We start from the raw sequence: 14903 nt of genomic DNA, 5'->3' as shown, positions 1-14903 counted from the left end.
TACTAGCAGAATAAAATTACTTAAAGTAGAGAATTCAAACATTTTAGTGCAAATAATGTTATTCCGTACTAACAAGAGCTTTGAAAATTCGACATTTTCCACTCTGAGCTTGTTTGGAGGTGTGATGGCTGGCTATGTGCATGTGATGATGGTTATGTGCATGTGATCATGGCTGTGTGCATGTGATGATGGTTATGTGCATGTGATCATGGCTGTGTGCATGTGATGGCTGGCTGTGTGCATGTGATGGCTGGCTGTGTGCATGTGATGATGGCTGTGTGCATGTGATGATGGCTGTGTGCATGTGATGATGGCTGTGTGCATGTGATGATGGCTGTGTGCATGTGATGGCTGACTGTGTGCATGTGATGATGGCTGTGTGCATGTGATGATGGCTGTGTGCATGTGATGATGGCTGTGTGCATGTGATGATGACTGTGTGCATGTGATGATGGCTGTGTGCATGTGATGATGGCTGTGTGCATGTGATGATGGCTGTGTGCATGTGATGGCTGTGTGCATGTGATGGCTGGCTGTGTGCATGTGATGGCTGGCTGTGTGCATGTGATGATGGCTGGCTGTGTGCATGTGATGATGGCTGTGTGCATGTGATGATGGCTGTGTGCATGTGATGATGGCTGGCTGTGCGCATGTGATGATGGCTGGCTGTGTGCATGTGATGATGGCTGTGTGCATGTGATGATGGCTGTGTGCATGTGATGGCTGACTGTGTGCATGTGATGATGGCTGTGTGCATGTGATGATGGCTGTGTGCATGTGATGATGGCTGTGTGCATGTGATGGCTGGCTGTGTGCATGTGATGATGGCTGTGTGCATGTGATGATGGCTGTGTGCATGTGATGGCTGTGTGCATGTGATGATGGCTGTGTGCATTTGATGATGGCTGTGTGCATGTGATGATGGCTGTGTGCATTTGATGATGGCTGTGTGCATGTGATGATGGCTGTGTGCATGTGATGATGGCTGTGTGCATGTGATGATGGCTGTGTGCATGTGATGGCTGTGTGCATGTGATGATGGCTGTGTGCATGTGATGATGGCTGTGTGCATGTGATGGCTGTGTGCATGTGATGATGGCTGTGTGCATGTGATGGCTGTGTGCATGTGATGATGGCTGTGTGCATTTGATGATGGCTGTGTGCATGTGATGATGGCTGTGTGCATGTGATGATGGCTGTGTGCATGTGATGATGGCTGTGTGCATGTGATGATGACTGTGTGCATGTGATGATGGCTGTGTGCATGTGATGATGGCTGTGTGCATGTGATGATGACTGTGTGCATGTGATGATGGCTGTGTGCATGTGATGATGGCTGTGTGCATGTGATGATGGCTGTGTGCATGTGATGATGGCTGTGTGCATGTGATGATGGCTGTGTGCATGTGATGGCTGGCTGTGTGCATGTGATGGCTGGCTGTGTGCATGTGATGATGGCTGGCTGTGTGCATGTGATGATGGCTGTGTGCATGTGATGATGGCTGTGTGCATGTGATGGCTCGCTTTGTGCCTCCAGTAATCCTCCAAATACTCCACATTTCTTTAAAAATCCCACTTTGTTTTTTAAAAGAATTTCTGATACCAAACTGGACAGAGAAAATCCCACAAGGCCTCAACACTACACAGGCAACTGAAAAACACTGAGAGCAGGAGAGGTGGCCTTCCCCAGGGAAGAACACACCACCGGTTGTCCAGTGCCAAACAGTCAGCCCTGAAAGCATACATACCAATAACATTATAAGGACTGAACAGATTATATTTAGGAAGATACATACATATGCATAATATACATAATCATATAAATATACATATATGCATGCAATAACAATTGATGAAAAAGAGGCCATGAATTTGAGGGAGAATTAAGATGGTATATAGGAGGGTTTGGAGGGAGGAAAGAGAAGGGAGAAATGTTGTACTTATAATCTCAATAAATAAATAAGGAGAAAAAACTTAGCCTCATATATGAGTACTACATCTACATCATTTCCACCGCCGTACTCTTCCCCATCCCATTTTAAGACAAGCATGACTAATGTCAAGAAACACCATCAGGGGCTGGACAGATGGCTCAGTGGTTAAGAGAATCGGTTGCTCTTCCAGAGGACCCAGATTCAATTTCCAGCACCTACATCGATGCTCCCATCTGTAACTCCAGTTCCAAGGGATATGATGATCTCTTCCAGCCTCTGTGGGTACTGCACACGTGGGAGGCACAGAAATGCACACAGGCAGACACACATAAAATAAAATAATAATAATTTTAAAAATTAAAAAACTGTCAGCACCCCAAGTACAGTCCTTATAGGGGAGGTAAATTGGAAGCCCGGGCTAGCTAAAGAAAATGACCACTGTAGTGACTGCAGTTATTACATGCTTTTAAACCAGAACTAATGAGGTTAAGAACACCTTAGGTTGTCTCTGGTTTCCACATGTGCACCCAAGCATGTGATACCTGAGTGGGAGTGGAAGCGCGCGCACACACACACGCGCACACACACACACACACACACACACACACACACACGCGCGCGCACACACACACACACACACACACGCGCACACACACACACACACACACACACACACACACACACACACACTCACAGACTGATGGGGAGGCTAAGCCAGTGAAAAGCAGGAGACAGCATAGCAAGGAAGCTGACAGAACATCTGGTTAATCTAACCACCCAAATTAACAGAAGACACTGAAGACCGGAGAGAATCCAGGGGCTCACCCGGTGTTCCACAAGTTAAAGGCTATAAAGCTAAAGCCAACAGGTGCTTTACTCTATGCTTTCCCGGGTTGAATGAGAGGCGTCACTCAGAGCATCAGCCAATAATCTCTAAGGCTTTATGTACTGACACAGACAAATTGTTCATCTTGCTAGGTATGGCCCAATGTGATTTGGGGTTTGTCTATCTATCAAGAAACGTCCTGATAAAGACAATGAACATAGTCATCACGTTAAGCCTGTATTTGCCTGCATGGCTAATGCATTCAAAGTCTTGTCCAGGAATTTTCAGTTATGTACAACACAATACTGTTAACTTCGCCCTGCTGTGCCACAGACCACTAGAACAGGTCTCCTCTCTAACTTGAACCCATTACCCAACCCCTGCCAGTCATCTTTAATACATCTATTTTTAAGTAAATTCAGTCTCCATTTACTCGGAGTGTACCTCCTGCCACAATGGTGTTCAGCCTGTTTATGTTCTTTTCACAGCTCCAACTCGAGATATCCCCATGGCTACAGATATGAACTCAGAATGAACACAGCCTTCTTCTGCGTAGATTCGTATGTTCTGGGCATCTGGCTGGACCAGATTACACCAACCTCGCAAGTACTGGGTAGGCTCATGCTTCCGTGTTAAAAGTAAAACATGAGACTTATTGTGGTCCCAGAGGATTGGCCTGTGAGAGCACGTCTCTGTTGTTTTCAAGAAACGTTAGACAGGAAATGCTTTCGAGGTGTTACTAAAGAAGGTGAACTGTTAATAAAAATAAAACAAGCCGGCTTTGCTTGGCTGAGCAGAGAGATGTTTTTCAAGAATTTCAGCATGATAACAGTGACAACAGCTAACTGCTAGCCAGCATGTGCTGTCTTCCCAGAGAACTCACAAGAATATCTTTACCCTGACAGCAGTCTACGCCACAGCTTTGGCAGCTTCCGTTTTACAAGCTGGGTTCAACAGGTTAGTGACCTTGATTCACAATTTCTCAGACTGAGTTCTTATAGTACTTGTCATTTTAACCAGTGTCTGGGATCTCACTAAATCGGCAGCACATTCCCTATAGGGGGAAAAATGAGTTTGAACATATACGCATGACCTTTGAGTATATAATTACTCTCATAGACTGAGCCCTGGTTCAAGAATTTGAGCCCGGAATAGAGTTTATAAAATGAAGGAGAAGCTAGTCACGGACACGGTAAACACAGGAACCCGCTCCAATTATCCCTATTAGACTAAATGTAAAATAGAATCCAAAGTCCCTTGAAGTTAGAGAGATGGTTCTGTGGCTAAAAGCACTAGATGCACTTGTAAAAGACCCAAGTTTGGTTCCCAGCTCACAGTTGCCTATAATTTCAGATCCAGGGGGTTCATCACCTTCTTCTGGCCTGTTGGGGCATCTACATGCATGTGCATAAGTGTGTGTGCATACATTCATGTGCATATACACATATTAAAAACAAAATATTTTTACATTTTTCCTTTTCACTACTGCCCTAGCTAGATGGAATTCAAATATTTCAACTTTACCATCTCCTTCCTCTTCTAGGAGTTGTACATAAGCTGATAGGATCTGGTACAGCCAAGATTCGTGTATCTCTCATGGCGGTTAAAACCCAGGAAGCATTTTGTAAATTCTGCTTTACACACATGAATGAAGTAAGGAGTAATTACTCTAATAACAACAGACACAACCACTGAAACTGTGCACATTAGGTCCAATGTTGAACCTAATTCTTTTGGTTACCTATTTTATCCAAGGGCAAACCTATGGTATGTATTATTGTGGTCTTTACGTTGGATACCAAGGCTCAGAAACATTCAGTAACTTGCTCATAGTAAGCTACTGTTCTAGAATCAAAATATGTCATTTCAGACCCAATCTTCTTAACTACTGTCAGTGTTCCCACTGTCAATGTTAATAACAATATTGATATTCACTACTTCAGTGTCTTTAGCGTTTACTATGTTACATACACACACTGCATAATAACATGCCTTAATCCCCCCCAATAACTCATTACTCATTAGTGTGCATTCCTTTCGTTTCCTGTCCTTGATGACTATGGGTAAGTTATTTAACCTCTGAAGTGCTATTTTTTGTTTATATAACATGGATAATCCGATTCCTAAGGCCCCTGTGACAACTCCAGGATGAAGTTATCTAGCACATTGTCTGTATGTCCTGGATGCAAAACACACGATATGCCTCAAACTGAAGCCCCCTTTGTTTGAATTCAACTTAATTCATTCAACACTGCTTGGAGAGACCATTCATTTGCAAAGCAGCACCTTAGAAATGTCCTGTGTCCAAACTCTAATTGAAATATCTCAGGATATCTTTCAACTCAAGCTGCAAGCAACTCTCTTAAAGGATAAACACCAGTTTTCAAGAGAAAGGATAGGGGTCTCAGAGGGACACAGTCTCCAAAGGCCAGATATGGTGTGTGTCTCCAAAGGATGATGCCAACGGCTGGACGTATGAAGTATATTTCTCTAATTAAAAATTAGCACCCCGCTTAAGAAGGTTGTGGACATATATATAATCTTAAGTGTACACTAGATGATTTCTTTACATAGGAATACACCCCTGTAACCCCACCCAAGACAAATATGGAACGTTTCCGGAACCCCATACCCCCCACACACACACACCAACCCAGAGTGATTTAAAATCAACAGAGAAAGGACCTCTAAAATCAGAACTGAATGCAGGAAGTGAAGAACTTTCAACACTAGGCAGCAAAGAAGGTTGGATATGAGAAAGGTCATTGGTAAGACAAACCCGATTTCTGGCTTCTTTCGAATGGTGCATACAGAGTGCTTCTGTGTGCTCCGGTTCGTTTTGTTCCTCCGTCATCACAAGGACTGCGACATGGTCCAGACTTAATCCTATTTTGCATGTGAGGAAACAAACTTGTTCAGGGTTTTGGAGGAGAATGACTCCAACAGCAGCAGAAGAGCCGGCTGTGGGATCAGATCAGCAAATCCATCCACGTGGCAGAGGGACCTGGGAGGGCCAGGCGTCAGGTTACCAGGCAGCGCTGCCACAGCCTGTATAAAAGCCCTGACCGGCTGTCCTGGAGCACCAGCAATCAACCTCGCCGCGCGCGCTTTGAATTTCTCAGCGTCTCTTGGGTTTGAAAACCATCTGACTCCGAACACCAGGTATATGAACTGGGAACCCAATTCCCTCCAGGCTGTGAGACCTGAGTGGCCTGAAGCTCTTTGAAAGGAGTCACCTTTTCTGTGTGTGTGTGCGTGTGTGTGTGTGTGTGTGTGTGTGTGTGTGTGTGTGTGTGTGTGTGTTCTCGCTGACTGGAGTGATATTAGACTTTTGAGGTGTCAGGATGCACAAATGCACAAATCAAAGCACCTTTTGGCACCAGGGACAGAGGCTAAAGTTAGAAGACAAAGGTAGCAGGGCCAGTAAGGGAGGATAGAGAAGACTGCAGCAAGCTGCAAATCTACATGACAGCCGATTGGAAACGGGGCGGGTGATAAACGACCGTTTTTCAAACTCTGAAAACAGTTTGCAACGGAGGTGACAGATGCATTTTACCTTGTAGGGGTCTGGACAGGACGAAGTCGAAAAAAAAGGGGGGGCGGAATTCCCGCTTTCCTCCAGGCTGCCTCTGACAGGTGTGCGTTTGAATATTGCAGGCAGCCCCAAACAGGATCACCGGGTTCCAAGACCAGCGGCTAGATGTGGTGCCTGGAGCGGCTCCTGCGGAACCGAGACGGGTTTCTCCCCGGACGCGTCCGCCGCACCAAAGCGCGATCGTCCGCTGCGTGCGTAAACGTGCTCACTCCTGACCGCATCCCAGAGTTCTGCATCCCACCAAGACTGGAGCCTAGCACGACCTGGGCTGCGCTACGTGATGCCTGTGCTGCGGACGCGGAGACGGACGACCACGCGGGTCGCACCGACTGGGACCCGCGCTCACAAGCCGCGCTCTCGCTGCCGCACCTGCCCCGCGCACGCACCGCCTACGGCTTCTGCGCGCTGCTCGAGAGCCCGCACACACGCCGAAAGGAGTCGCTCTTCCTCGGCCACCCAGGCGCCCTGGTCCCTCGACCCGGACTTCGCCGCCGCGCGCACACCTATGCAAGTCCGCGCCGAGTCCCGGACGCCCCGCGCCCTGCGCCTCGTAACCTAGATGCCTCCCGGGTCCTGCCGCCCACTCCTGCTCCCCGTAGACACCGCCTCCTGCGCGTCCCCGATGGGCTGCTGAGCCGCGCGCTGCGGGCCCCTCGAGGTCGGGCCAGCGCGTGCTCTCCGTCCTCCCGCGACAAGCATGACAGCGCCGCCTCCTGCGCGCCCCCGGTCCCTGCGGGCCCACGCCCGGAGCGCCTGCAAGCCGAGGCCAGCGTGGCTCTGGGCCGCGGGGATTGCACGCTGCGCCTGGCCGCCGAGTACTGTCCGCGCAGCGCGTGTCTCCGCCTCCGCCTGCTGCGCGCTGAGGGTCCGGCCGCCGCGCTCGAACCCCGAGCCCTGGGCTGCCGCCTCAGCCTGGTGCTGCGGCCGTCGGGCCAGCAGCGCGCCAGCGTTTTCCGCCGCAGCCGCAAGGCCGCCCTGGACCAGGACTGCTGCTTCGATGGGCTCTCGGAGGAGCAGCTGCGCCTCCTGGCCGTGCGCATCAAGGCTGAGAGCAAGGGCCGCGGGCTGGAGCGTGGAAGGCCGCTGGGCCAGGGTGAGCTGCTGCTGGGCTCGCTGCTGCTGCTCTGAGCCCTGATTCCGTGGGGCCATGGACACTGAAGGTCGCTTGGCCCGGAGATGCTCACACTCTTGGCCCTGGGACACTTGGAGACAGTCTTAGCTTTTGGTCCTGGAACACTCACAGCCTCTTGGCTCTTGAACCCTTCAACGTCGCTTGGCTCTGAGACACTCCCAACTCTTGAACCCTGAGAGTCGCCTTATCCTGGCACACTCACAACCTCTTGGCTCTTGGACATGGATTAGCCATTTGTACAAAATAAACATGTCTTCATTTTTCTAATCAGGGCTTTGTTTCAATCCAGTCCTGGCAGAGATGATCCTAGATTATCACAGTAACAGATGTAACTTATTTTTGTGTGGGCAGACACCTTGAAATTTCGGTTGAGCAGTGGGGTAGTGTTGAGCAGTGTTTCGCACTGTAGACAGCGATTGTATTTCATATGTATCACACACTTGAACTGAAAGATAGTTAACTTCATGCAGTATTAGATCAGCCTCGTTTTATAAGTTCATTCATTTCATGGTATCTTTTGAGACTTATAGTGTCAGTTACTTCTGACGCATTAAGATGTTGCATAAGAAGGGCCAGGGTCTAGTAAGATTGCTGAGTGGGTAGAAAGTGTTTGCCACTACACCTCATCACCTGAATTAGAATCTAGATAGGACTGTGAGACCTACATGATGGAGAGGAAAAATCCCTGCAAGTTTTCCTCTGGCATGACCTCCTCCCAACACAATATAAATAACATAGTTAAATCATTTTTAATAAAAGGCCAGGTAGAAATGACTCCAAGCAGGGACTCCACTCATATCCTAAGCTCCATCCAAGCTAGGAATACAATAAAGATGTGGAAATCATTTTAATATTTAAGTAACAGTCATAATAGCTTTACAGGTTTTAACTTGTTTCGTTTGGAGAGCAGCCCTAGATAGAAGGCACTACCATCCCCATCGTGCAGATGAGGCATAGAGTAAAGAGAAGTCAAGGCATCAGTATTTCACTCACTAAAATGCTTGTGTGGGAATTGGGGTATAGCTCAGTTGGTACAGTGCTTGCCTGGCATGTACAACACCCCAGGTTCTATCCCCAGAGCTGCACAAACCTTAGGTCCTATTAACTCATACCTGTAATCTCAGTACTGGAAGCAGATGCATGAGAAGTTCAAGGCCATCCTCGGCTACATAGGGAGTTAAAAGCCAGCATAAGCTACACGAGACCCTGCATGAAAAAAATAAACAAAATGCTCATCCTCTGAATGTGATGAGATTTTGCAACTTGTCTGAACATGGCCCCGAGTTTGAAATCATATTCCTTACTTTCATCAGGGAAAGCAGACTGGTGGAAATAGTAGTGTGGATGAATGAATGTTAATGACATCAGTCCGAGGCTGAGGCGAACGCTAACCTGCCTCAGACCCACAGGGTCCAGAACCCCAATTTCACTAACTCAGGTCAAGCTAACATGCCAGGGCCAGCAGTCTGGAGAGCACACAGGACAGTGTTCTACCTCTGGCTTCTCGTAAGCTTTCCTGTGTCTTGAGAATGAGTTTCCTTCATCCCTCATACTCACTACCCAGCTGGTTTACTCCTTCCTTTTGTGTTCATGTAAGTGGAAAACATATCCTAAGCAAGGGCAGAAGACATTAAAATATACAATTCGGTGTAAACTGTGGCTACATTACCAAACTGGACTTAGAAATGGTTTCTGTTGCCACTTAACTTGGTAGTTTTAACCATGGGTGCTTGTGAAGACTGCTATTTAGAAGAGTTTCCCTTTCTGGTACATCTCAAACTGAATACAGGTTACTATGGTGGGGATTTACAACAGCAACCATTGGAAAGTTATGGACACAGTCTAAAGCACCTGCTTCCAAAACCTTGCTCTTGCGGGCCACCTGAGTGATGGCATAACAGTAGCTCTTGTCTGACTCATGCCCCTTTTCCCTGTTTACAATATTCTCACCCTTCAAGCCAATTGTTTTTGTGGTGGTGGCGGTGGTGGTGGTAGTGGTGTATTTTGTTTTTTGTTTGGTTTGATTTGGTTTGGGTTTGGTTTTTTTGTTTGTTTGTTTGGTTGGTTGGTTGGTTTTTGGTTTTTCAAAATAGGGTTTCTCTGTGTAACCCTGGATGTCCTAGAACTCACTCTGTAGAACAGGATGGCCTCAAACTCAACAGAGATCTGCCTGCCTCTGCCCCCACAGTGCTGGAATTGAAGGCCTGTGCCACCACTGCCCAACTCCAGCTGTTTTTTTTAATGCATAAACTTTTTCGTGACTTTAGAGGTCTCCTAAGATGAAAATAGAAAGTGAAAACAACTTATCTCCATGACATGTTGCTGTGGTTTCTGTTTTCTTTACACCATTAGTCAAGGTATAGCCAGTCCTTATTCTAGATAGCACTGCCATCTCTGTCCTTGCTAGATTAGAAGCATGTCACTTATTAAGTAATTTTCCCCACAAAAGGTAAATTAATGTATTTGAAGGTCCTCAATTCTCCAAGAAATCCTAGTGGGTACTTCTAAACCAGAATCTCCATCAATTAAAGTTATGGTTGACCGAAAGTCCAAGACTGTATTCAGAAGGATTTCTAAAAGACTGTAATATAATTTTTTTTAAAATAAATAACTGAATTACATAATTCCAGTTTGAAAAAGAACTTTAAGTATCATTTTGTGCAACTGTATAATGTCTTAAGAGTGGATCAGAATGGCAAATAGTAGATTGCTTCAAATCACATTACTGTAAGAGTTAAAGCCAGAACTAATTCTTTTGTCTTTTAATCTAGAGAACTCCCACACTACTAATTCCAAAAAGGGAAATATTTTTGCTTACATTTATTTCACATCGTTAAATTAATCTGAATTACATTTAAGAAATCATATTTGTAATATATATTTTTGCTCTACCATCCATCTTTTCTTGGTGAAGTTAAGCTTGGTTTGTGCTTGCTGCCCTCTAGTGGAGTGCTCCAGGGTTTGCTTGTGGCTCTCACCTTGTTAGACCATTTTAGGTAATCCTAAATTCAGTTTTCTTTTCCTTCCTTCCTTCCTTCCTTCCTTCCTTCCTTCCTTCCTTCCTTCCTCTCTCCTTCCCTCCCTCCCTCCCTCTTTCTTTCTTTCTTTCTTTCTTTCTTTCTTTCTTTCTTTCTTTCTTTCTTTCTTTCTTTCTTTCTTTCTTTCTTTCTTTCTTTCTTTCTAGTGTCTCCTGTAGTCCAGTCTGGCCATCTCAAACTAGTTGTGTAGCCAAAGATGACTTTGAACTTCTGATTCTCCTGCCTCCACCTCCCAAGTCCTGGAATTATGGGCATTTGTCACCACAGCTGGCTCAGAACCGGATGTCCTTGAAGTTGCTTATTAATATCAGATTGTAGTAAAAATCCCCAAATAAAAACATAACTAAAAATGAATGATAGAAAAGGTGTAAAAAACAGCTTTCAAATGAAAAAGGGAGAGCTCGATGGTGCACGTTTATAATCTCGGCCCTCAGATGGCAGAATCCAGAAAATCCCCACAAGTTCAAGTCCAGCTTGAGCTACTTAATAAGAACCTGTATTAAAAGGAGAGAGGAGGGAGGGGAAAAGGGAGGGAGGGAGGGAGGGAGGGAGGGAGAGAGGAGAGGAGGAGAGAGAGAGAGGAGAGAGAGAGAGAGAGAGAGAGAGAGAGAGAGAGAGAGAGAGAGAGAGAGGAGAGAGATCACAACTAATTTTGCCCTAGTACAGCAGTTCTTTGATATCCCCAGAGGTTGGTTTTTGGGTCAGTACAGATGTCAAAATATTCAGGTGCTCCAAGTCCATTATACAAAATGATACATTGTTTTATTATTTGCATACAGCTTATGCACGTCCTCTCAAACACTCATCTAAATCATGTGTAAGTTGTTTATCATACCTAACAGTGTGAATGCGCTAAGTAGATTTTACATGTGTTGTGCAGGGAATTATAACAAGAAAAACATCTGCATTACTAGTACAGAGGCAATTGAAACAGTATTTCAGTGCACAGTTGGTTGCATGTATTAGCCAAGTATTTTGTAAAGGGCTGTGTGCATGGTGACAGTGGCTTGTTAGTTTCAGAAACCTTCTGTAGCCTTGCTCTGGGGCTGGAGAGATGGCTCAGGGATTAAAAGAACTTGCTGCTCTTGCTGGGTTCAGTTCCCAGCACCTACACCAATGGTCTCATAACCATCTGTAACTCCAACTCCTGGGGATCCGATGTCCTTTTCTGAGCTGTGCGGACACCTTCATACATGTGGTGCACATGGATACGCAGACACACACATACAAGCTACGAGAATACTTAGCCCAAACAGTGGTTGGGGAACTAGAAGCTCACAAAGAACATATTTGCCATTTAAGAAAAAAAAAAACATAAAATGAAAACAAGAAAGGAAAGAAAAAAATTGTACTATTTACCCATCCTGATGGTTTATATTGATTGGTCCACTTGACAGGAGCAATACTCACCTACAGGACCAAGCTGTGAGCAGGTCTGTGAGGGAGCTTCTGGATTAGGTTCATTAAGGTGGGGAGGCCCACCTGAACTGAGGGCAGCAGCCTTCTCAGGGCTGGGATCCAAATGGAAAGAAGAAGATGGGCTTAGCGCCAGCTTTCATCTCTCTTCACTTCCTGAATGAGGAAGCGATGTGAGCTGCTGCTTCAGCCTCCTGCGTCCGTGATTCCCCACCATGACGAACTGTACCATGTGTCTAGGAGACCAACGGTCCTTCCTTCCTTCGGTTGTTTTGGTCAGGCATTCAGTAACAACAACGAGAAAAGTGACTGATACACCCACTAATGTCCCCCAAAGTTTGAGCAGAGTGTATCCTTCTTTTAAATTGATGCCATGGCTGTTATAGGCCCATAATAATTCATAGCTCATGAAATTTTGCTATGTCCATGCCAAAAAATTGTAAAAGCTGGCTTTATAAGCACAGTAGGAGATTTCAGATTAATTTCCTGTTTGTTTTACATTGACTTTACAAGTCTGGGGGCAGAAGATCTTCTTTATAGATCAGGATTCAACTGGGAATACTTCCAACTAGTGCCGGGGTATTAGTAGACTCCCTGGGAAAGTGGTACCTTGAAATGGATCACCTAGCTGATGTGTAGACATTTTGAAATGGCATTGTCTTCTACAGCATCCATACTCAAGAAATGCACAACCAAGTTATCCAAACCAGTCATGTTTTCCATTAAGTTTACCGTCTTGCGTCCATTCATAGCTACCCTTGGTAGAATGTGACTGCGCAGATCCCACGGACTCCAGTTGCATGCGCCTGAACAAATTCGGACACCTTTTAATCTTCTCTACGTCTCTTGCTTCAATATCACGGAGATCACCTATGGGCCACTTTTTCCTTGTATTTCAAGAGGCTCTGCCCACATCTAGTGTCCTCACCTAGGCCCTGGGAACTGCTATAAATCGCTGAGGTGAAGTGTAAAAGAAAAATCAGATGCAAGTCATCTTTTGGTCAGGTTCAAGTCACACCTAAGCTCCTATTTGGGGAGTTAAATGCATGCATTGTCTTTGTAAAATGAAGTAACAAAGCAGCAATTTTCAAGGGAGGTCTTACCCTCTATGAGGAGGGAATGGGGTGGGGGGGGTTAGGGTGGGGGGAGGAGCAGGAGAAGAGGAGGGAGGGGGAACAGGGGTTGGTATGTATGAGGAAAGAAAAAACATTTTATAAAAAAACAAAACCAAAACCAAAGCAGTGGTTTTTAAATTTTTACTCAACGAAAGTCATTTGAACTGGCATATTGCCAGGTGGTGGTGGTGCACGCCTTTAATCCCAGCATTTGGAAGGCAGAGGCATCTGTGAGTTCGAGGCCAGCCTGGTCTACAGAGAGAGAGTTCCAGGATAGACTCCAAAGCTACACAGAGAGAAACCTCGTCTCAAAAAAAAAATCAAAAACAAAAACAAAACAAACTGGTATATTACTTTGTTGTCTAGAAAGTTTTCTTTGAGCATATGAAAACATTGAAGCCACAGAGGCAGGACTAAGCTTTATCCCATGCAGCTAGAGCCCAGCAAGAAACATGAGCACACTTTTTTCCCCATCCTACCCTCTATATTGTCCATATATCTGTATGTCCAGTTTTACATGTCTGTATGTACACCACATGTACGCAGTTACTCACAGAAGCCAGAAGAGGGCGCCAGATCCCCTGGAGCTGGAGTTACAGGTGGTTGTGAGCTAGCTGCTTGATGTGAGTGCTGGGAACTGAACCTGGGTCCTCAACAAGATGATGAACCCATTGCTCCTAACAGCTTCTTGATGTTCCTGATGAGCCTTGTTTTCCTCCTCCTCTTACTGCCTCTCTCCCACCCCAAGAAGCTGCTCATCTGCTTTCTATTACCGTAAATGACTTTGCACTTATGGGATTTTGTGTGAATGGAAAAGCAGAGTATTCTTTTTGGTAGGTGTGGCTCCTGTTCCATGGGTTGCTATGCAGTGTATCCATGCCATTTCCCATATCGACGGTATGTTCTTTCAGACTGCTGAAGATGACCATTGAATGGAAATGCCGAGATTCTTTTATGTGTGCACCTGTCCGAACTGTTTTCTATTTCTTCTGTTTGCCATTTCTCCCCGCCCCCTTTCTCTCTTTTCCTCCAGTCTCGGATTTTAATTAAGCACGTATATGATTATTTTTCTCTTCCCTCTTAGCATTTCAACTATATTTCTAATTTTTCAACTATATAATTTTCCTAGGAGTTTCCCATGCCTGTGTGTGCATGTAGTATGAATTATAACTAAACATAACCCACTTTTTTTTCCTCCTGAGACAGAATCTCATGGTCTCATGTAATCCAGGCTGACTTCAAACTTACTATGCAGCCAAGGATCACCTTGACTCCTTGATTCTCCCACCTCGATCTCCCATGTGCTAGGACTTCTGCCACGTGTCATGAAGCAGGACTAAATCCACTTTCTAGTAACACAACACTGATCCATGCTGTCAACCTAGAGCAACAGAGAAGAGAGTCACAAAAGGATAATATTTATTTGGGAATAGCCGAGCAGCGGCAACCCATGTCATAGCAAACCGCGGGTAAATCCGCAGAGGCTGAGGCAAGAGGAAGTTTTTAAAGGTGAAATGGGAAATATCACTGGTGGTGTTTCAAAATAACAATGCTTGGCCGCAGGGATACAATAGCAAGAGTGGAAGTGGTTCAAGTTTAAGTTGATAGGTGCTGGGCAACATCTTCACGGTAGGTCTGGTGACCCACATGTAAGGTCATGGTTCTGTGAGTCTTCTGTGAATTTATTATTGCTATATCTTCTCAGAAGGTCTGGTGACCCTCGTATAAGGTCATGCATGGTTCTGTGAATCTTCTGTGCATTCATTATTGCTGTGTTTTCACAGAAGGTCTGGTGACCCACATATAAGGTCATGGTTCTATGAGTTCACTATCGCTGTGTCTTCACG

At 45.6% G+C, this 14903-nt stretch overlaps 1 protein-coding gene across 1 annotated transcript; it reads left to right on the top strand.

The window, feature by feature from the left end:
* The first annotated feature begins 6460 nt into the window (after positions 1–6460).
* On the top strand, positions 6461–7580 carry LOC131914371 (C2 calcium-dependent domain-containing protein 4A-like). Its single transcript, XM_059266992.1, has one exon. The coding sequence runs from the start codon at positions 6461–6463 to the stop codon at positions 7481–7483; it is 1023 nt and encodes a 340-aa protein (XP_059122975.1). The 3' UTR covers positions 7484–7580.
* The last annotated feature ends 7323 nt before the right edge of the window (positions 7581–14903 follow it).

The sequence above is a fragment of the Peromyscus eremicus genome, chromosome 7 (genome assembly GCF_949786415.1).
Source record: "Peromyscus eremicus chromosome 7, PerEre_H2_v1, whole genome shotgun sequence".
Taxonomy (NCBI): Eukaryota; Metazoa; Chordata; class Mammalia; order Rodentia; family Cricetidae; genus Peromyscus; species Peromyscus eremicus.
The sequence above is the reverse complement of the archived record's forward strand: the minus strand, read 5'-3'. Positions and strand labels throughout refer to the sequence as shown.